The sequence below is a fragment of the Musa acuminata genome, chromosome BXJ2-4 (genome assembly GCF_036884655.1).
Source record: "Musa acuminata AAA Group cultivar baxijiao chromosome BXJ2-4, Cavendish_Baxijiao_AAA, whole genome shotgun sequence".
Classification (NCBI taxonomy): Eukaryota; Viridiplantae; Streptophyta; class Magnoliopsida; order Zingiberales; family Musaceae; genus Musa; species Musa acuminata.
Window position 1 is genome coordinate 18,944,689 of NC_088341.1, and position 21,465 is coordinate 18,966,153.

The 21,465-nt window shown below is 41.0% G+C and overlaps 2 protein-coding genes across 4 annotated transcripts; both read right to left on the minus strand.

The window, feature by feature from the left end:
* Positions 1–58: 58 nt before the first annotated feature.
* Positions 59–6,376, minus strand: LOC135581689 (uncharacterized). 3 transcript variants are annotated; one of them, XM_065104160.1, is made up of 8 exons: positions 6,237–6,309; positions 6,049–6,106; positions 5,357–5,509; positions 4,845–5,012; positions 4,689–4,747; positions 3,118–4,620; positions 849–957; positions 59–770 (listed from the first exon to the last, which is right to left on the minus strand). In XM_065104160.1, exons 4-8 carry the CDS (start codon positions 4,945–4,947, stop codon positions 163–165), a joined length of 2,382 nt encoding a protein of 793 aa, XP_064960232.1. In that variant the 5' UTR covers positions 4,948–5,012; positions 5,357–5,509; positions 6,049–6,106; positions 6,237–6,309; the 3' UTR covers positions 59–162. The 3 variants fall into 3 exon arrangements, with proteins under 3 accessions (XP_064960232.1, XP_064960231.1, XP_064960230.1); XM_065104159.1 differs by having other exon boundaries at positions 4,845–5,033; XM_065104158.1 differs by lacking the exon at positions 6,049–6,106 and having other exon boundaries at positions 4,845–5,509; positions 6,237–6,376.
* Positions 6,304–20,120, minus strand: LOC103973822 (ATP-dependent DNA helicase Q-like 1). The gene is made up of 10 exons (XM_009388483.3): positions 19,786–20,120; positions 16,959–17,341; positions 10,590–10,850; positions 9,510–9,673; positions 8,557–8,653; positions 8,398–8,441; positions 8,174–8,288; positions 7,744–8,097; positions 7,405–7,629; positions 6,304–6,644 (listed from the first exon to the last, which is right to left on the minus strand). Exons 1-10 carry the CDS (start codon positions 19,883–19,885, stop codon positions 6,528–6,530), a joined length of 1,860 nt encoding a protein of 619 aa, XP_009386758.1. The 5' UTR covers positions 19,886–20,120; the 3' UTR covers positions 6,304–6,527.
* Between the last annotated feature and the right edge of the window lie 1,345 nt (positions 20,121–21,465).

Sequence of the window (21,465 nt, forward strand, 5' to 3'; positions counted from 1 at the left end):
TATGCTAATGCATTGCACTCAAAAATCTTTTGCAACTTCAAAGTGCCAACATCTGCACTGCAGAAGCCACTGTGATTTTAGTGGACATATGTGTGGATACAGAAAGACGAAAACCCTGTGCAGGCTACATATATCGTAATGGAGATAACCATTCAAGTGTGTTCACGAGAAATCGACAACTACTTCATCAACTAGGGAATTAAAGACCCTTCGTTCCATCTCAACTCCGGCTTCGAATGCTTCAATTTCAAAGCGAGTCCAGCAACCTAGATGAGTGTTCATGCTTTCATTCACTAGTTCATCGACAATCCCATCTCCAGTGCCATTCCATCCTGAAATCTCCTTGTACAGTTCCTCGGCCAACTCTTTCATGGCAACAACCACCCCTTGTGCCCATGAATGATATCCTGCCCGGAAGTAGCGGCTGCACTTGCTGTCCAAACATTCATTCACGGAATCAAACAGCATCTTCCTTCTCATCTTGAGCTTTTTCACCTCTCCTACATTGTGTGCAGTGGAGGTTCTAGTCTCTTCCAACTTGTCGAAAAGAATAGGATCAAGTATCTCGAATGAATGGTCGATCGCACAAGGTATCAAATCCTGGAATGTAAAGCCTGTGTTGGTTAGTATCTCCCTCACATACCCAAGTTCCTGGCTGCATGCATTAGAATGACAACTTATGCCAATTTCTGTGACCATTTGTCCATCTCCATTATGAACAAATGGTGACACCAAGTTGGATAATTTCGAACTGGAGCCCATCTTGCTTCCTGCAGAGTATCAGATTGCATAAATGTTAGGGCAGAAAAATCAAAACGTAAAGTGCTTGTAAAGCAATCTGATCCTACCATGAGCATTATCCCAGCTCTCAGTTGAGTAGCAGGAAAGAGGACTCTGATCTTGATGACAACACTTTTCATCCACACCGCTACTATTACAGTCCACCATTTTCACTTCCTAATAAAATGATAAAACAAGGGTCACTTGGTTAGCAAAAAGCTGATTCTGTATAAAAAAAGACTTGAGGTAGGTAGACATGTAGAAGATTATTATTCAGAAATCTTACATACTGAGACTTGCAAATCTACCCCCAGTAGATATCGTTGCATTATCAACATAAGAGTTTCATATTTTCTCTTGAAAGAAGCTGCATGCAATTTATGAACTCTGCCCCAGGAGTTATTCATTCCATATCTTTCTTGCTTAATGTGCTCTATACATATCTAGTCATTTATGATACAGTTGCAACATATGCAATCAGCTTGTAGTGGCCAATGATAATAATCCCATCGAGTACGTATGAACTTCTACAACCATTATGTTTATACATGATAGCATCATAATCAGAAACATGAAAAAAGGAATAGGTTTGAGTATGCTGTTTTTTCTTTTCTATTTTAATTTCAAAAGTAGTGTACAACAGGCACAGCTTTGCCACTAATTCAATCCTGCACAATTTCCTAATTCTCCGAAAGGACAACTGATAATGAGACAACACAAAATAGACTCCAAAAGTATGCTTAAAAATGATGCCACCCAAAAGGATCTAGCAGTGGAAGTATCTGATGTGAAGTTCATACAACTCACTGCAGATTGAGATACAGTCAGAGAAATCCTAAACTTTGACCATTTCATATAACTCATAACAGACAGCAAACATCTGAACAAGCTTTATAATGTTTTTTTTTAAATGATTCTAATAAAAACTGGTAGTTAAAACTTCAAATAAGAAAGCTAATCAATTATAAAGCCTCACTAGGTTTCTTACTCTGAATAAGTGGAAGCCAATTGTTGCCAAATTACAAGCTACTATGTTTTGTATGTATCTGTAGTGTGTATAAATTATTCTACATCGCACCCATGAACTTCAAGGCTGCGGTGGTTTTTGTCAAAACATTGCAATCGTACCATTCTGTCACAATAATTGTTAGCCCATCTTCATGCTCAAACGCAATGAGCATTTCTGATCAAATTATTGCCAAGAGACTAATAGTGCACTCTTTGTTGTCTTTAAGTGTTTGAACAACATTTATATAGTTTGTAGAGATCACGATGTACAGTACCATCTCTCAGCAAGCCCAGACAGTGAAAAGAGCAACAGGTGGAGAATGAAGACATTACAAAACATAAAGGTACCACTTAACGTATGCAGTTAAAGTGGGAAACCTATTTAATATTTATCATGATTTCATACTTCTGTTTGTAGATGACAAGCACACTGGCAAAATGTTTATTGACAAAAATATGATGACTCCAAATTAACTTGTTCCATGGAAACAAAGGATATAATTGTCAACTTTGAAATCTATTAGAAGCCTCTACTTCCTCCGTGTAAAATATTGATGCCACAGAATGAAAAGGCCATCTCCATCATCATCCCATCTTCATATAATTTTACCACATGCATACTGAAAAATAACGTTGTGTAGCTGTAACAACAACATAAGAACCTCTCAAGGTATCAAAAGCTGTAGACTACCTCTGTTGCATTAGAATAACAACATGCACAACTTTTAAATGACAAACCCTTCATCATGTCATAAACTGACGAATACTTATGACCTAATGTGACAAAGACAACAGCTATCCTTCATAGGAAATAACTTTTAGCTAACAAGTGATTGTCATTCTTTATATGAAGTTACTGTAGCTGATGAGAATGCCGAGGTGGACATCCAAGGTTCCTAAAAGAATGAAAAATGTTTTCACTGATGAACAATAGGTAATAAGCCCTAACAGAAGATAAAATGACAGGGAAGTGCTTTAAAAAGTATGGAGATGTTCGAAGGAGATCTGTAAATACCCCAGTTAGACATGATGAGCCAACTAGAATTAGTAATGATAGGAAAAGTATAGCGAGGCCTAAAAAAATTTCTAGAAAAAAAAAGAGATTTAATTGTTCTTAGTTATTATCCTATACTGGACTCCACTATGAGAAAAGGTTTTCGTACTCAACCCAAAAGGGCAGGACATTGCAGTTTGCTGTTGTTTTGTTATGATAGTTATTGTCCTTTCAGGCCATGCATTGATAATTTTGCTGAAGTTACTACAGGAACAAATTTGGAGATTGCATGAAATTGAAGCACTCCAACAAGAACATAGGTAAGAACAAACTACCTGCAGCTTATAGCTAATGCTTTCTGCCTGATCACTAGATAATGAGTCTGATTCAAAGCTACCAGATAGTTCATCATCATAGGACCTCAATAATAAATCCATTTTGTGTTCGGCAGGTGCAATACTTGGTTCAGTAAAAGCAGAAATTGAATCACCCAAAACAGATGCATACGCTGGAACACCACCTCTATTAACTAATTTACAATAAGGTGACTGAACCCTTGATGTTAATTCCCACATCTTTCTTTCTAAAATAATACCCAAACAATCAACATCTGCCTCATGCAGTTTGAGATGGGACGATGTCTCCCTGTCTGAACATTCAGCAGCATCACAAGGATTCTCGGAATGGCCATAATTTTTGTCCTGCATCTCCACCTCAAGACTGGAAGCCTGTGATGCAGGCATTGGCTTTCTTATAGGAGCTGTAAATGTAAAGGATACAACATCCACAGAGTTTTGTGTGTTGTCATAGTGCCATCTTAAATGTTCATCCATCACAACATTATGCTGAACCTGTTTTCCATGTCTATCTAGCGATATGTCATGATAGAACATGTTCCTTTGGGAGCAGGAGCTCTGCTTTACCAAACTTTTTTTTCGTGTAATGTTCTTGTAACCTGCTGGCAATCTATCCTTGTTAATGTCAGGAAGTTCTGTATCTTTCTTTGGGTAGCCAACTTTAGCATTGCCAGAATGTTCATTTGCAATCTTGTTCTTTTTAAAAGAGGCATCTCCAGGGACAGATTTCGTCCCATTTAGCATGCCTTTAGCAGCAAAAGGATGGGCTTCATTAGTATTTGGAAAGGCTTGACCAATTGTACTATCTTTTAACCCCTTCAAACTTCTTCTCAAGGCCCATTCTTGAAGAGATCCAGGAGCATCTGGCTCGGTAATTCCTTCAGATGATTCTGTAGACATCAATATCTTTCTAGGTAGTGCTATGATCCCATTCAAATTATGATCTTTAGAAGGATTCAAAGGTGCCTTGAAAGACTGAATGCCACCCATGCTACCACCATGAAGTTCTGACTCAAGAACATTTGCTGCTGCTTCAATTATGTAAGATGCACTATCAGAAGAGATGAAACTAGGATTTTTAACAGGAGAAAGCAATTTTTGGTGAGTGATTGCAACAGTTTTAGCTACTCTGCAAGGCATCAAATCTGTTTGGAATTCCTCGATCGGGCCGCCTGGCATATTTTGGGACTTCAACTCTGGTCTTCCAGAACAGATAACCCTTCTTGTAACCTCATGGTAGAAATCATCATTACCATACATTACAGTTCTACTATTGTCATCCCGAATCGAGCTCAAGTCGTGTAAGGGTGTAGAATAAGGCTCAGAAATGCCTGAAGCTGGTATATAATCCAAACCCATAAGCCTGGCTATAACCCCAGGAGTTCTTAATCCACTTCCCTCTTCATTAGTTACCGAAGAAGCACCAGCAGAGCGACTGCCTGCCTTAGTGCTTGCTACTCTCTCAAACTGATTCTGCTCAATCTGCAAAACCAAAAATGTGAGCATCAAAATATAGGAAATTGACACGAAAGTGAGGGTTAAGGAGGTACCAGATGAAACCGTGAGGTTGGCATATTATCATCATGCTTATTCCCTTGGATTGTTTTCTCTGTAACAGAGAGGGTTTACTAAGTCATAACAATTTAACTTCACCAGAAGAAAGGAATAGGATAGATCGATGAGGAGGAAGAAAGAAAAGGGCTTACCAGACGAAGCATTTCCATCAGGGAACAATTTCTTGCGTGACTTCCGGTTCCAACCAAACAGATGAAACAAACCTCCACCTCCACCTCCACCCTCAGAACCCATTTTGCATCATGAGATCAGCATGGTTCCAAAGCTAGAACAGCAACTCACTTCCTGTTCACATCAAGCTGCACCCCGTGGTCCACAGTCTAAATCAAGAGTAATCGTCATCTAACCCCAAAAGGGTGTTCGATAATGCACAAAACAGACACATATATCCGAAACAACAGAGTCAAATTATACGCATCATCCAAATGGTATAGAAGAAGACAGACGAATTGGACAGATGAAACTTCGATCGAACTACCACGGTAACCAATAGCTTGCAAAAGGGCATTGCCAGAAAGGAACACGCAAGAAAGCCACCCGGTCGCAGAGGAAGAATCTACATTCTGCTCTCGTCGAAAGAATCACCGGATTGTAGAGTAAAACCATCTCGGGAACCGAATGGGAGGGGAGAGAGAACACGGACCGTGAATCGCGAGTGAAGTAAGCGAGAGAGATGCGAGGCTCCGAAATCCCGTCGACCTTTCCCTTGGAGTTCGCCTAATCCTTAGGGCTTGGGGAGGAGCAGAGGAAGGAGAGAAGGGCGAGGAAGAAGCGAGCGGGACGTCATTAATGGGGACTGCAATGAAGACAGACGGGGGACTATAAATGAGTCGAGTGGACGTCATAAATGTAGCAGTAGCAGAAATGGATTACGCTACCTAAAAATAAGAAATTAAGCTTAACCTTGTGTAAATTTTAATAATAATATGGTAAAATTAATAATAATAATAATAATAATAATAATAATAAAGACCATAAACGGCTCTTTATAATTGCTATGGTGTGTGTTCTTTGAGTGCAATCCCCAACAATGTTAAACAATAATTGAAACTTGACAAGTTAAATGATTGGAATATTAACTTTGCGAGAGATAACTAAGACTCCTCTCTTTATAATTAATTAGATTGCGGCACAAACTAATTAATTATAAGTTTACTTCAAGCACGTGATACTTGTTTTTATACTAAACTACAACGATGAGATTGACCAAGTCCAATGCATTGCTTGGTATAATGATTGTTTCAGGTTGGAAGTCAATGGTTCGGACACTAGCTAAGACTAAATGCAGCAATGTAATACATATGGTCACATAATTAAGTGGGAAAAAAATCCAACCTATTCTTTAGTGGTGGAGACTGCTATGGATTTAATCTGATAAAGCTGGGCCATGTGGCTTCAACAACCTCAAACAGATGATCGAATAAAAGATGAGACTCATGTATTATAATATCAACAAAGGGAACTATGAGAACTATAATATCATTATCTAACAGGAGATTGATTATAGGGTGCAGGATTCAGACCTCGTCATTCAACCTCAAAATGGACTGCTTCAAATCACAGCTCCATTCATGACTCCAGGATTCAATATATAGAATCGTCAGCAACAAAGACTCGTAGATGCTTTATTTGTAGGATAACTTTCAGGAAAATAGAAGATCTATCTGGATGTTTCACTTTGTTGTGAATATTTCACTTCCCTGGCCCTCTGGCCCTGGCTCTGGCATAATAGCTGTTCTAAGGACAAATCCCTTGTAAAGGCACTTTGAAGGCCAAATCAATTCAATCTCCTGACCGGACCAAAGTAGATTTATTTACTCAGATTCATAACATTTTAAGCAGTTATCACAGGGACTCGGACCAGTCATGCAGCCATCCCTGCTAAAAGTCTCTCCAAAATGTTCCAAAAGTGTTTGCCTCCTGCATTCCTTCTAAAACATCCACAATTATTTCATATAGTTAGCTTCACAGACCAATATTATCAGCGCTGCTATACAATAAAGAAATTAATTATTGAGTGCACAATATGGAGTAAGACCGGAAACAAGCACCCACAAATCAGTCTGATTTCAAAATAAGACAATGTCTAAATAATTAGCATAGATATACAAATAAGAATCTTAACAAATTAAATGATCTAACCATCTAAATGCCAAACTCACAAGTACAAGGATGTATCTGATTTCACATTCTTATCAAGTAAGTAAGATGGACATAACAACTAAGCTTTCTCCTATCAAGGTGAGGTTAATCTAAACACAGGACATAAATCTAAGAAATGATTAAAGATTGGTATGAGTGTGCTTGTAGGATGCAACTCGATCTCAACATAAAATTTTCCTACTCTGTAAAGAACTGAAGGACAGAAGATGCCAAGTAATGACAGTGGAAACTACAGTTGGGAAACAAATGATAAGCTAAGGGTTGAACAGAAAGTTTCTAAATAAATGTTCTAAACAAATGATAAGCTAAGAAAATGAATTTCTCATTAAAAGTTCATCAGCTTTTAGCTTCTTGGCTTGTCAGCTATGTATAGTTCATCAGAGATTATGATAAAGTCTGCTAACATCAAATGGAAAACAAATATTTCCAACATGCAAACCAAATTCAGGACCAAATCAGGGGCAAATGTTTTATTCTCTTATGCAGCTTCCTGGAAAAATCATGACAAACTTGGGAGAATAAAAATACCTTCAGTTCACAATATTCTCGCATTTTCTTTGCTTGAGCCATTGCTGTCTTAAACCTTTCACTCTTAAAACCTTCTCCACTTCGCAACATGCACACAACTCGACTGAAGTCCTTTTTTTGGTAAAAAGCAATGCATGTTGCTCGAAGATTATCTCGTCCTGCCCTACCTGATTCCTGGTAGTAACTTTCAATTGATTTTGACATGGTATGGTGAATTACAAAACGCTGCCAAATCAACACATCAGTTCCACCAAGTACGATTATAAAATTGAAATCGGCATAACCAAATTCAGAACTTCACAACATGTGTTCAATGTACATACTTGTTAGTAGACTTACCACATCTGCTTTGTCTATGCCCATGCCAAATGCAATTGTTGCGCAGACAACTTTACCCTCTCCAGTATGCCATTTCCTCTGAACAGCAACTCTCTGACGAGCAGCTAAACCAGCATGGTAGTACACTGTTCTTATTTTACATTTTTCATTTAAATATTTGGAAACTTCAACACATTCATTTTTTGATAGACAATATACAATTCCAGACATATTGTTAAAACGATCTTTCACTAGCTGCCCAAGCTGCTTTAGTGAATCTTTGCTTTTAAATACTACTTCATACTTCAAGTTAGATCTATCAAAGCTTGTCTCGAGAACTAAAGCATCAGGTATTCTTAAAGTGTCCAAAATGTCCTGCAAACCCCATCATCATTGTTCAATCTATTATTTCTGAATATACATAATGAAGAATACCTAACTTCACAATTACCTTTCGGACCGGCCGAGTTGCAGTTGCAGTTAATGCCATAAGAGGAACCCTGGGGAAATTTTGTTTAAGACATCCTAATCCCCTATAATCTGGGCGAAAGTCATGTCCCCATTGGCTAGAAAACAGGAAAAATAGGAAACATAAGTATATACAGAAAACTATCTTCCTTTTACATATCAAAATCTGTTCCAGACATACACAATGATTCATTATATGAACATCACCTTACACAATGTGCTTCATCTACAACGAATCTTGCAAGTAGGTCCTGTCATACAGCATAAGCTATGTTATTTTTGGAACCATTTCAACCAAACGAAGTGAAAAAACAATATGACATGATAGCAGTTGGCCACACTACATTTATACAATAAATTGACTACCTTTTGGTATAAGCATCGCAGTATATCCATAAATGACAGGTTTCCAGCTATTCTTTCAGGAGTGACATATAAGAGTTTGCATGAAGGCTTGCCACTTCTGCAAAGAAAAAAGTAATAGGCAAGTGTGACGTTTGATCATTTTAAAACAACTTATTGACTAATCATTAGTACTGATAATGCATTAGACATAAGTTGATGCTTTCCAGTTTCAGCCCCCTTAACTAAAGGGGTATATCACCTGAACTTGACTAGCATATTTGTGGTTATTAAACAATTTTCAAGAGTCATTTTATCACTTAATTTGTGATGGTCAAAGCTTATTGCAGTTTCAAAAGCCATGTGTGCTAAAAGATGCTTGGTATATCACAAAGTTCACATAAGTATCATCCAGTTATTCTATGATGAGTGTGAGTCTTGGCATCATGGTGAGATTACTCCAATATAAGCCGGTGATCAGGGTTCAAGTCACAGAAAGAGTTACTATGTTAAGGCAAAAATTGGATCATAAGAAATTAATGAGAATGATATCATGTTTAAGCAGACGTAATACTTGATCATGCAGAACTCATTGTGAGTTCTCAGATTCTGTTGATCTTGTTAGTCAGCTCTATCCATTTCAGTTATAAATCCACTGCAGTGTTTATATGACATCTTTAACTTGAAAGGAGGTTGATACATAATATTTCAAACACTTAAAAGAGTAAAATAAATATCAGAACCAAGGAATCAAATATCTGTCAAACTGATACTTACCAACAAGATTCCCTGATTTGAACAAGAACCAGTAATAGCTCATCTATGTTAGTTCCAGTTGGTATTTAATTTTTTATAGTTCTTATGATGATATGGGGTGGTATGGGTCTGACCACTTACCAAAACTAGTAGTGAACCGACATTTAAATCTTTGATCAAAACTAAAGTTCTCATAGTTCAGAGCTGAAACAGAACCTGACCTAAGTTCTTGGATGACCGCCATTGCCTGCGAAGCAGTTTGCTGCGAATTCAGAAAGGTTGCAGGCACTCCATATTTGATGTTGAGTGTAGTGATTTGGTCTTGTATCAATGACAGTAAGGGGCATATAACGACTGTAACGCCTGGATGAAGAGTAGCTGGGAGCTGTAAATACATGCCAGACTCAGCAAAATTTTTCAGATATTTGAGCATAAAAAATGACACAAGACAGCTTAATGATATAGTGGCAAGAAGTGTCAATTGTGTTCTATGACAGACAGGTTTTCCCTGATCCTGAAGCTAGACCTCCATTAGTCCTTCAAAATTATTAGAAAACTCAGAAGACCTCAGTTTTTCATTATGAGATATCCAGCTGCTTCGCTATTATGTATCTATCATAAAAACATTTTATATTTTAAATCTATATATTTCCTGAACTTGCTTTTAGCAGATGAGCTGTTCTCCTTGTCCTAACTTTTCTTATCACTGAGGAAAAATGCCTTCAGAATCTAGTTGTCACAATTACCAAGTGGTTAAAAACCAATACTTTCCACGTAAGCTTGAGCACCCAATAGGATGTTCATCATGACTGCCAAACCTTTAAAACTATAAATTAGAAATGGAGAGTTCAACAAGATTATCTGATAAATTGTCCTAAAAATATATGTATGGTAGTTACCAACTGGATATGTATAATTCTTCAATCTCTAGTTTTTTTATCTGTTAAAGCACTAATTATGGCCACAAAAACAAAACTTCCAGTTACCCTGGTTAACTAAGGCAGTAATACAAGAACCTAAAAATTGCTTGCCTACATAACATTGGAAAGATAATAGAACCAGACTGCCTTATCCTAACTAAAATGTGCAAAGAGAATTGTGAGTACCATTAACACCATAATATATATATATATAAGGCAAAAATCCTTTCAAAGATAACAACGTTGTCTCCTTAATATGTGTTAAACCTTTCCACAAAAATCATTCAAAAGCATAGATCTGTAATTATTAAACATACAGAAAAGCAAAAAACATGTAAAATTGTCTGAAGCTCAAAAAAATCAGAAGAGGAAACAGGATACCTGGTAACATAGACTTTTACCACCACCAGTGGGCATAAGGACAAAGCAATCTTTGTTCTCCAATGCTGCCTTACAACCTTGATACTGCAGAGCCCGAAATGTTTTATTACCAAAAATCACGACATTTGCCAATAAAATATCATCCATAGACTGCAATTCTTCATAACTTAGACTTTCATGTCTGTGTTGTGTTGCATATGAGCATGTCCTTCCATTGGCATAGGATGAATCTTCTTCACATGTATTAGTGTCTTCAGAAACCTTCAAAGGTGAGACAGAATAAGTAAATGTATAAGTGAAAGTAAGACAACTCTAAGCAGATCCTGGCCATTGATATCTGAAATCAGGAACAATTGGCAACAACAAAAATAGAAGTACAACATACAACTGACATAAATTGGGATGGAGAAATCAGTGACTTGGTAACAGTGATTTAAAAAGCGTTAGGCGCCAAGGTCCAAAAACGCCCGAGGCGCTAGGCGCTCGCCCGAGCGAAGCGAGGCGCTAAAATATAAAAATATAAAATATAATTAATAAATATAATTATTTAAAATTTTAAATAAAAATATAAAAATATAAAAATATATAATATAATTAATAAATATAATCACATTAACAGTATAAACCTGCTGACGGAGAAACGAGGAAGCAGCGGCGAGCGGCGGCAGCAGCGGCGAGCGGCGGCAGCAGCGACGGCGAGCGGCGGCAGCAGTGGCGGCAGCAGCAGCGGCGAGCGGCGGCAGCGGCGAGCGGCGGCAGCGGCAGCAGCGGCGAGCTGTCACGGACAAACTTCTCAACAAGATGTTGGATGTAATGCTTATGTGTGTCCGTGTCTTTTGGCATGTTCATGCCCTGTACAGAATGTAAAGGGGCGGCCGAAGGCTTATAAGTCCCATTTTAGTTGGGTGGTGGCCTCTTTAGGCTTGTAAATAAAGGTTGTGTCATGTGGACACGTGCGAGAGCTTTTCGGTCTGTAATGGACCATTTTACCCTTTGTTGTGCCACTGTTCAGAGCTTGTAAAGTCTATTTGTAATTTGCATTGCTTATGAAGTGTTTTTCGGACATGTTTGCTTGTGGATCCCGATTGAGGTGTTCTCTCTTACCTGTTCTCTCTTTTGTTGGTCCTAAGGGACAATGGGAGTCTTCGGGGAGGCTGACCTTTGCGGACGGACACGCAAGGGTGCCGCACGACTTAGGCAAAACCAGCTAAGTCCGTGTCATATGGTATCAGAGCGGGACAAGCACTCATAGAAACACTTGACATGCAAACGTGGGGGACCTAGCGGGGCTGCGTTGAGGGCAGTCAGCACACGCGCGACCGTTTGAGGGAAAACGGGCATAGAGATGTAGGGAAAAGAGTCGCTCAGAGGAGCGGGCATCTGAGATTGGCATTCAGAGGAATGGCCAACCCTTCGCGCAAGAGGCACCACGAGAACAGGCAAGCTTGGAAGAATTTGGAGCGCACAAAGGTTGGGATGGCGAGTTTGAGCTACGGCTCAACGTTGACAACTATACTTGATGGTGCTCTAGGCAAGCGAGGCGCTTGGCAAGAATGAGACCATCCAAGGTGGAATGAGTTGCTCAACGACCAAAAGAGTTATGCAAAGCTCACAGAGGTGAGGGGAATTGCTAACTCGAAGAATTTGGTACTCATGCATGGGCTTGTATGCGGACGACGGAATGTTCGTGGCCATCCCAAGGCGGCCGAGACTCGGCGCCATGGAGCATTGAAACTTTCTCTTCGGCATGTGAAGGATACGTCTGTAGGAGGCTGAAGTGTGCAACGAGTTCAGCATGTTGCTAGGCCTTGAGGGGTGCAGTGGGGGCTGTATTGACGGGGAGTCGCAATCTAGCAAGTGCGTTTGCAGGAGGCAGAACAATGCACAGTTTGTTCAGCAGATCGGAGTAGTCCAAGGGGATGGTGGTCTCCGAAACGAAGAGAGATGTTGCTCCAATGGGACAGTTATCCAGGAGGGATAAGTCTCAGCTCTCCAGAGGGAGAATCATGTGAGACGGACTTCACATGTTGAGGAGGAGTACCTCAACAAACAACAACTCCACGAAGCTCGATGGATTGAGCAAGCGGCGAGGAGTCGTCGCATGATCTCGCTCGAGAGAATGCATTGGTGGATGCATTGCGAGATCAAGTGGGGGAGCGACCTGAAGCAACTTAAATGAAGGCACACTTGGAGTCGATGTGGAGATCGAACTCAAGGGAGGGCTGACCCGTGGAATGGTGGGCGCGAGGGCCACCATCGACTCAATGCAGAAACGAGGAGCGGAGCAACTTGGGTGTAACTTGGCGAAGTACCCAAGCCGCATGAAGGGAGCCAGCAGAGAAGTTGGAACATGGAGCAGAGGCACAGTGCTTTTCTTAGACAGAGGTCAAGGACATGAGCTCTTGCAGAGGCAAGAGCAGGATCATGTTGTTCCATGGGTCCTTCATTCTGACGGAGTGGACTCATCTTGCATGGTGCCAAAGACGAAGGGAGCTTCGGGGCACATGCACCTTATCTCGGAGAAGCATTTGATGGAGGAACTAAGGCGACTCAATTTGCGGAGGCGAAGTTGGGTTCAGAAGGCCTTAGCACGGGGCAAGAGGACGCAGAGGCGGGTACTCTTGAAGAATATGCCACAGTGTTGCCATTCGAGTTGCTATGAAGGAAGCGGTGCGCAGCGGAGATTGTGCTGGTAGGGGCAGAGGCCTAGGATCCAGACAATGGTGCACAAATTACAATAAAGTCGATGGACTTTGGGAGCTACTAGGCGACGGACTGTCCTAGAGCGGTGCTTCATCTAGGTGTGACCCAAGAGTGGGTGGATGAAGATCGATTGCCAAAGGAGCGAACAAAATCGAAGGTGGAAGAGACCCTGCGATGTATTGGCAGAGGCCACACATGGAGGGTTCACAATTCGAGTTTATTCCCCAAGGATCAGAATGCAATGGAGATGTCACCAGGAGGCGACATGGTGCAGCGGATCGTGGTGGAACAGTTCGTGGCAATGCGATACACACGACGGGGTCCCGTGAGGGATGAGATCATATGGAGGTATGATCGGGAGCTACTGGGAGCTCCGCTTTGGTGAACAACACGACGGCAAGAAGGGCTATGGATTCAAGGAGTGAAGGCCATGGTACCGCAGAGGCGGGTCTTCCGGGCGTGCACCGAATTTTGCATCGGATGAAAACCTTGGTCATCAGCATATGGGGGCTGGGTTCCACCAAGGAAAAAGTTCGTATGCAAGTACCAGGGAGTCCCATGGGAGGGACTTGATCATGCAGAGGTATGATCGAAGCAGCTGGAGAGTTGGACTGCTCCAGAGCTCATATTCGCTTAAGGGAGCCCGACAAGTCAGAGGACAAGGTCGAGTAAGCGAACGTTGCTACCAAGGAAGCTAAGGAGAACAGAATTGGTGCAAACCCTACAACGCGATGGCAGAGGCCATGCATGGGAGTTGCAGTCTGTCTTTCCATCGACCAAACAGACTGCTTGGAGAACACAGAGGTGTTGAAGCAGGGGGTCGAAAGGGGCGAGGAAGCGACGACGAGTCCAGAGGGACTTAGCTACCCAAAATCAAGCATCAGTTAGAATGGAGGTGGACTCAGAGGAGTGCCACGGAGACATCTCTACTGATCATGAAGAAAAGGGATTCAGAGGCGAGGCAACGGATAGTAGTGCCATGGGCATGGCAGCGCCATGGTACCGCAGAGGCGGGACTTCCGTGAAAGTCACTGATCCCTTGCTCTCACGGAGGGAGAGCGTTTGGTCGTGAAAGGGGTCGAGGAGGTGAAGCATGCAGAGGCAATCTCCAAGTACCGAGACAAGGCTGAAGGGCAGAGGCCAAGAAACTTCGTAAGACCGGTGTCAACAGTTTCTCATCAAGATAGCCGTAAGTGAAGGACTTCGGGTCATGCAAGAGTGCATGACCAAGGAACGAAGCAGGCAGTATGCGGTGCTGTACCTTTGCTACTCAGTGGAGTAGGCGGCAGGGTTGATGGAGAAGACGGTACAATCCCAGAGGCGACCTCATCTATCAGAGAATTACTCCAAGTTGGGGTGAAAACTTCCCGCATTCCAGAAATTCGATGGCATTGAGAAGGTGAATCACAGTAACTAACTCAATGCAAGGAGTGCAAACACTTCAAGTGCTTCAGAAGTGTGAGCAAAGAGCGGGCGAAGACCAGTAACCAGCTCGATGCATGAAGTACAACCTCGAGGAGGCGGGCGAAGTCAAGTAACCTTTGCCTTCTCAACTCTTAAGAGAATGGGCGAAACCGAGTACCCCAATTCTCTTATCTATCCAGCAGAGGAGCTCTGCACAAGTTCAAAGACCCTTCGAAGATAATGGAAGACAATAGTTGTCAAATCCTCACCAACGGTGATCAGTGCTACTGAGAGTAGATTGTCCGCTTCATTTCCCAACGAAATGTCAATCGAAAGCGGAAGTGATGCGAACCTACTTGGATGTGACAACTAACGGAAAGAAGAGTCAATGAGCAGATTTTGTGGAGGAAGGACCCAAAACTTCAGAAGTTTGCGAGGCGATGCTCGTTAAAGCTCCAACAAGCATCCACCCAGTTCAAGCAGCATGTGGAGATTTTGAGAGACTGGCGCAGTAAGGATGGTCTTTTCCTTCATTTGGTGGATCCGCAGGAATCAACGAGGATCAACACAACTCAGCCAACCCCACACTAGAGTCAGAGTTATTGGCGAGTTGAAGCAGCATGGCGGATCAAAGGTTCGACTACTCAAAAACAGCAGCGGAGAGCAGCTGGGAGCCAGGAGGCGCATTGCAGCTGGAGCAGAAGATTGAAGATTCAGCAAAGGCGAAGAGTTGCAGTGTTCACAAAGGCTTCGACGAGGACGTCGAAGGGATAAGTGGGGGAGAATGTCACGGACAAACTTCTCAACAAGATGTTGGATGTAATGCTTATGTGTGTCCGTGTCTTTTGGCATGTTCATGCCCTGTACAGAATGTAAAGGGGCGGCCGAAGGCTTATAAGTCCCATTTTAGTTGGGTGGTGGCCTCTTTAGGCTTGTAAATAAAGGTTGTGTCATGTGGACACGTGCGAGAGCTTTTCGATCTGTAATGGACCATTTTACCCTTTGTTGTGCCACTGTTCAGAACTTGTAAAGTCTGTTTGTAATTTGCATTGCTTATGAAGTGTTTTTCGGACATGTTTGCTTGTGGATCCCGATTGAGGTGTTCTCTCTTACCTGTTCTCTCTTTTGTTGGTCCTAAGGGACAATGGGAGTCTTCGGGGAGGCTGACCTTTGCGGACGGACACGCAAGGGTGCCGCACGACTTAGGCAAAACCAGCTAAGTCCGTGTCAGAGCGGCGGCAGCAGCAGCAGCAGCGGCGAGCGGCGGCAGCGGCAGCCGGAAAGGGAAAGGGAGCGGAAGGCGCGAGCAGCGGGAAGGCTCGCGGGAGGGCTCGCAGGAGGCGAGAGGGCTCGCGGGAGGCGCGAGTAGCGGGAGGGCTCGCGGGAAGCGTGAGCAGCGGGAGGGCTCGAGGGAGGCGCGAGCAGCGGGAAGGCTCGCGGGAGGGCTCGCAGGAGACGCGAGCAGCGAGAGGGCTCGCGGGAGGCGCGAGCAGCAGGAGGGCTCACAGGAGGCGCGAGCAGCGAGAGGGCTCGCGGGAGGCGCGAGCAGCGGCAGCGGGAGCAGCGACAGCGAGCGACGAGATCACAATCGGGATCGGCAGCGGCAGCAGGTTAGTGTTTGGTTAGGGTTGGGGTTATATCGGTTTAGTTGGTTCGATTGAACCAACTAACAACCGAACCAGGACCGAACCAGACCTAAAATTCTGGTTCGGTTTACCCAGGCGCTCGCCCGAAGCGCCCAGCGCCTGGGCTCGGGCGAGCGCCCAGGCGACGCCTGATTGAAGCGCGCCGCCTGGGACATTAGCGAGGCGCTCGGGCCTCGCCTCGTCTCGCCCGAGCGCCTAGGCGAGCGCCCGAGCGCCTTTTGCAATCACTGCTTGGTAATGTAGTATCAAAATATTTCTGTGAGAACTTACAATGAGAGTTATCCACTAAAAGGCGGCCTGATTAGGACATTTCAAATCATTAAGAGATCAAATAGCTGAGACATTTCAGAAACAGTTACCTAAGTTAGAATTGTGAACCAACTTCTGAAAGGTTAAAATGTACTAGTACAGACATCTACTGCCACTATCATGTGGCACTAACTTGTATGACAATTAACAACTGGGCACATCACCATTGTCTTTTTTAACAATATCATTCTATTTTTTACTCATCCAGATATATAATTCTAACCTAGTGAACAAGGATAGCAAGACAAGGGAACAAAAAGAAAGAAAAATCTTGCAAAAAATAAATTGTAGGAAACAGGCAGCTTACTGTTGATTTTGAAGGTTGCTGAATTGTATAATCTTCATTCTTGTCAAAGCAGAAAGATGGATCATGCTTGATATCATTTTGGCTGATTACTTCCAAATCTGAATCTTCACTGCTTAAAGAACAAAACCTCTCAATATTTTCATGGTCTGGGTCTCGGAGTGAGTTCCGTTTTCCTAAATCTCGAGTTTCGAAAACAATGGCATTCCCTGCTTCTTCATTATTTGGAATTGTATTTACAAATATGTCATTTAAAGCTCCACAAGCTTCAGATTCAATAGCTTGTAGATCATCCCAGTCTTCCTTGTCTTGGATGGAATCGGCCAGTGCAGCAAGAAAATCATCACCACAGTGTTCCACGGTGACAAAGTCTCTACCATCCTCCCCTGCACCACAAAAGAAGGAATAATGTATCTCCAGAAAATTTCCAAAGCCTGCACTTATGAAGATAACTTCAAACACCAAAAATATAAACAGTTGCCTCTTCCGAAATATCTGCATCTTTGTATTTACATTTAGTTGTAAATTTTCATTTGGTAGTTAGGTATGATTGTGTATATTTAATTTTGAAACTAAAGGTGACATCCATGACTGAAAAGTTTGATTTTTTTGAAGTCTTGACAATAAATATGTTAGGACACTTTTTCTGAGCTTTTGAATAATGTTTATTGACTCTGTTTAGTTCAGTTAGAGTCAAGTAGAGGCTTATTTAATATTTATTTATTATTAAGAGTCCCAAGTCCTGGACTCTAGGTGAAACTCTATAAATAGTGATGTAACCCTTTCTTTTGAGAATCAATCAATCAATGAAATGTTATTCCACTCTGTGGACAAACCCTAGGAGGCCGATCCCCTCGAAGCGATCAAGGAGGGCCGATCCCCTCGAAGCGATCAAGGAGGCCGATCCTCTCGAAGCGAAGAAGAAGAAGCCGCAGCCACCCCTGCTTTCCCTGCCGGACCCCTGCTTCCGGCTAGCCCACCCGCCGCTGCTGCTTCCCGGCCGACGAACCACCACCATCGCCACTGCTGCCTAGCCAACAGCCGTCGCTGTTGCCCAGCCAACCGCCGTTGTTTCTTGAGTCTATTTAGTTCAGTTATTTATTGAGTTCAGTTAGAGTCAGGTAGAGGTTTATTTAATATTTATTTATTATTAAGAGTCTAATTCTTGGACTCCAAGCGGAACTCTATAAATAGTGATGTAACCCTTTCTTTTGAGAATCAATCAATCAATGAAATGTTATTCCACTCTATGGACAAACCCTAGGAGGCCGATCCCCTCGAAGTGATCAAGGAGGACCGATCCCCTCGAAGTGATCAAGGAGGACCGATCCCCTCGAAGCGATCAAGGAGACCGATCCCCTCGAAGAGATAATTATCATTCCCTTTTCTCTCCTTTCTTCCACGATAAGACTTTAGGGTCTTATCAATTGGTATCAGAGTGACGATAAGACTTTAGAGTCTTATCAATTGGTATCAGAGCGACGATAAGACTTTAGGGTCTTATCAAAATATTAATAATGTAGCAGCTCTATGTAATCATCTAACCACGGGTTCCTCCACGCAATTTCACATGAACCAGAAACCTATCCAGCCTTGAAAGCAAACCAGCTAATTGTATCATAAATTAACTCTTTTGGAAAAATTTCACTAAGCAAAGAAGTAATCACCCACCAACGGAAGAACCCAAAGCCCACATCTCCTCTTCCCTAGGGACCGACCATATGGAGTCCTAATGTAACACATCCATCTACTCATCTAAACATGCATTCTCCCCGTCACTCAACGTGAACCAAAAGCCTCAGAAGCAAGCCAGCTAATTGTATCAAAATGAGCTCTTTCTGAAAAATTTCACTAAGCAAAGAAGTAACAACAAAAGGATGAGATTATAGAATTGCATCAGAAGTCAAAGACTAGCTTGCCAGTGAAAAACATAGTCTAGGAAAAAAAAAATTAAGAACTTAGTCTACAAACTTCAGTCTTCTAAATAGTCATTACTGAAGATATAAATTTCCACTGTATGACACAAAGACTTCCAAACCACTACCAAGGACCGCCTTAATGTCTATAGGATTCTTTCTAAAAGATTAACGAACACAATTTTCTTGCAACAAGGCCTCTCGGTACTTTATAAAAATATTTGTTAATAAATTTGTGTCAAACTTACAACGGCCGCTAATCATCTAAGAGCTTATGTTTATAGATGAGTCAGAGCTTACTAATTTTATAATAAAATATATTCACTTTGTTGACGGCAATCTACAACATCATGTCGCGAAGGCCTATATATTGTTTAAATGGTGATCATGCAGACAGCGGTCCGAGAGTAATAGTGTCAAAATCTTGGAACGGGCAACAAATAGAAAATCAATATCATTCAGCAAAAACCCTACTCGAGTATCACCGATCGCATTAATGCAAGACCAATTAAATAACTAAGAGAAAATTTGTTCTTAGATCAGATCTTATGGCCATTAAGAAAAATGAATTCTCCAATCAGAATAAAAGCGAACATAATATGTCAATTCAAAAAGCACAGAACTAATAAAGATAGAAATTTTAACAAAAGAATTATTAACCAAAATACGCCACCATAGCCCTAATTTGCCGTATCAAATATATATATTACATCTCGGATTCCCAGGCCTCGGTTAGGCCAATGTGACTAAGGATCGAGCCAAAGGGAACAAGAAAGAAACAAACAACGGATCAGATTGTGTGAGCAATTCTGCCTCTGAGGTCAAAAGATAGGATCCGAATCCTCTGAGGACAGAAAGAAAAGACATCGGATGGAAGGGGGAATTAAACACAAGGGTTCGACAGAAAATCTCACCGTAGAGATCGAGGAGGCGATCCAAGCACCGATTCGCGGCAGCTTCGTCGAACCCAAACTCCAACGCTAGGCTCAGAAGCCGCGCCCTCTGCACCTCCATGTCGCACCCTCCCCGCTTTCCCTCTCTGTCGCTGCCCCCGCTCGCCCGGACGACGGGGATAAATGCGTGCAAATTTGCACGTGACTGGGCGGGAAGGTTCAGATTTGGGCGCTGCCATCGAACAAGAAACCCTAACCGTACCTATGATTGATTGATTGATCGATCGATTGATTGAGCGCTAGGTAACGACTTTAAAAGTTTAAGAACCTTCGTATGAAGGAAAAATAAGTGGGAAGCATGAGAATAGTTAATCCAAACAAATATACTAAATTTTAAATAATTAGATTTTAAAGCCTTTAAAATATGAAGAAAAAAATATTAATAATAATAATAATTTAATGATTTTATTTGGATAGGTGTCGAGCCCCTGACTTTGACGTATCAGATTCGATCTTTCAATCGGTAACTAAGCATTCTCGATGACCTATACTTATAATAGTATGGAAAATAATCGCCCCTCACTCCTCTTATAGTATTTCTTTTTTCTCCTCTCTTTCTCTCTCTATAAGCATAAGAATTTTTTATTTTTTTAATTTAGTATAAAATTTATAAGTTTTTTTTTCTTATTATTTTAAAATTATTTCAAAATATATAGCCCTATATTATTTAGACAGTCGAATGGGACTCAAGAAGCCAAATAAATTTAATATACTTTTATGTCGCTACATATTAAGAAAATGGAGCAAGTTGCATCGTAAGTTACTATAAATATTATGAAATCCCATAATCAATCTATCATTGATTAATTAATCAATTAATGACTTTTGCATATTTGAAAATTTTTGATATTTTAAAATTATATAGATGATTAAAGGTTTGGCCATTTAAAGAGTATTTTTGTGTATCATACATACTATGTAAATAGAATTGTATAAATCATGGACATATTCCGATGTTTTGAGATAGTAAAGAACAATTTCTCTGATATTATACTCTCTAATATGTATAACTGTGAATGAGTAAATATTGTTGAAAAATTAGATAATTTGAGTATGCCATGTTTTATTTGTAATAGTAAAATGGATAATAACAATACATTGACTTTCTTCATTTAGAGCTAAATATCATATACTCACGCATTGTTTTTTAACATTCCACCTTCGACTTATATCCCAAACACACAGTACAAATTTAAGCCTCAAAAAGTATTTCGTAATATGTGATGTACTGTTTTTCTTTTTTGGCTAAAACCCAAAAAACAGTGCATGGCATAGCAGGGCATAGAAAATTTACTTGAAATTTAGAAGATACCTTTGAATTGGATCGGTATGAACATATTCTAGTATCTTTTTTTTTTTTTATGTTAGAAAAAAATTTCAATATTTTTTTTTTCTGAATTATTCAGTTATATTTTTAAATTTTCATAAAAATTCATATACTATTTTTTTGACGTTTGAGTTTCCAATTAAGTCACAAACACTTGTAAAAATATGAATCTTTAGAATTAATTTTTTTATATACGATACATTATTTTTTACTAAAAATAAAAAAAAACCCTACGGTCACATAGCAATCAAAATGTTCTGAAATTTTAAAGATACATTTGCGAATCCACATCGACTTATTTCGATATTTTTATT

Excerpts from the sequence above, each read along its gene's own strand:
- LOC135581689 (XM_065104158.1), bottom strand. The coding sequence starts at position 4,947 with ATGGGTTCTGAGGGTGGAGGTGGAGGTGGAGGTTTGTTTCATCTGTTT. Across the intron at positions 4,621-4,688 it reads CAACCTCACGGTTTCATCTG|ATTGAGCAGAATCAGTTTGA; the intron begins GTACCTCCTTAA and ends TTGGTTTTGCAG. Across the intron at positions 958-3,117 it reads GCATTAGCTATAAGCTGCAG|GAAGTGAAAATGGTGGACTG; the intron begins GTAGTTTGTTCT and ends TCATTTTATTAG.
- LOC103973822 (XM_009388483.3), bottom strand. The coding sequence starts at position 19,885 with ATGGAGGTGCAGAGGGCGCGGCTTCTGAGCCTAGCGTTGGAGTTTGGG. Across the intron at positions 8,654-9,509 it reads GCGGTCATCCAAGAACTTAG|AAGTGGCAAGCCTTCATGCA; the intron begins GTCAGGTTCTGT and ends TTTTCTTTGCAG. Across the intron at positions 8,442-8,556 it reads TGCGATGCTTATACCAAAAG|GACCTACTTGCAAGATTCGT; the intron begins GTAGTCAATTTA and ends GCTGTATGACAG.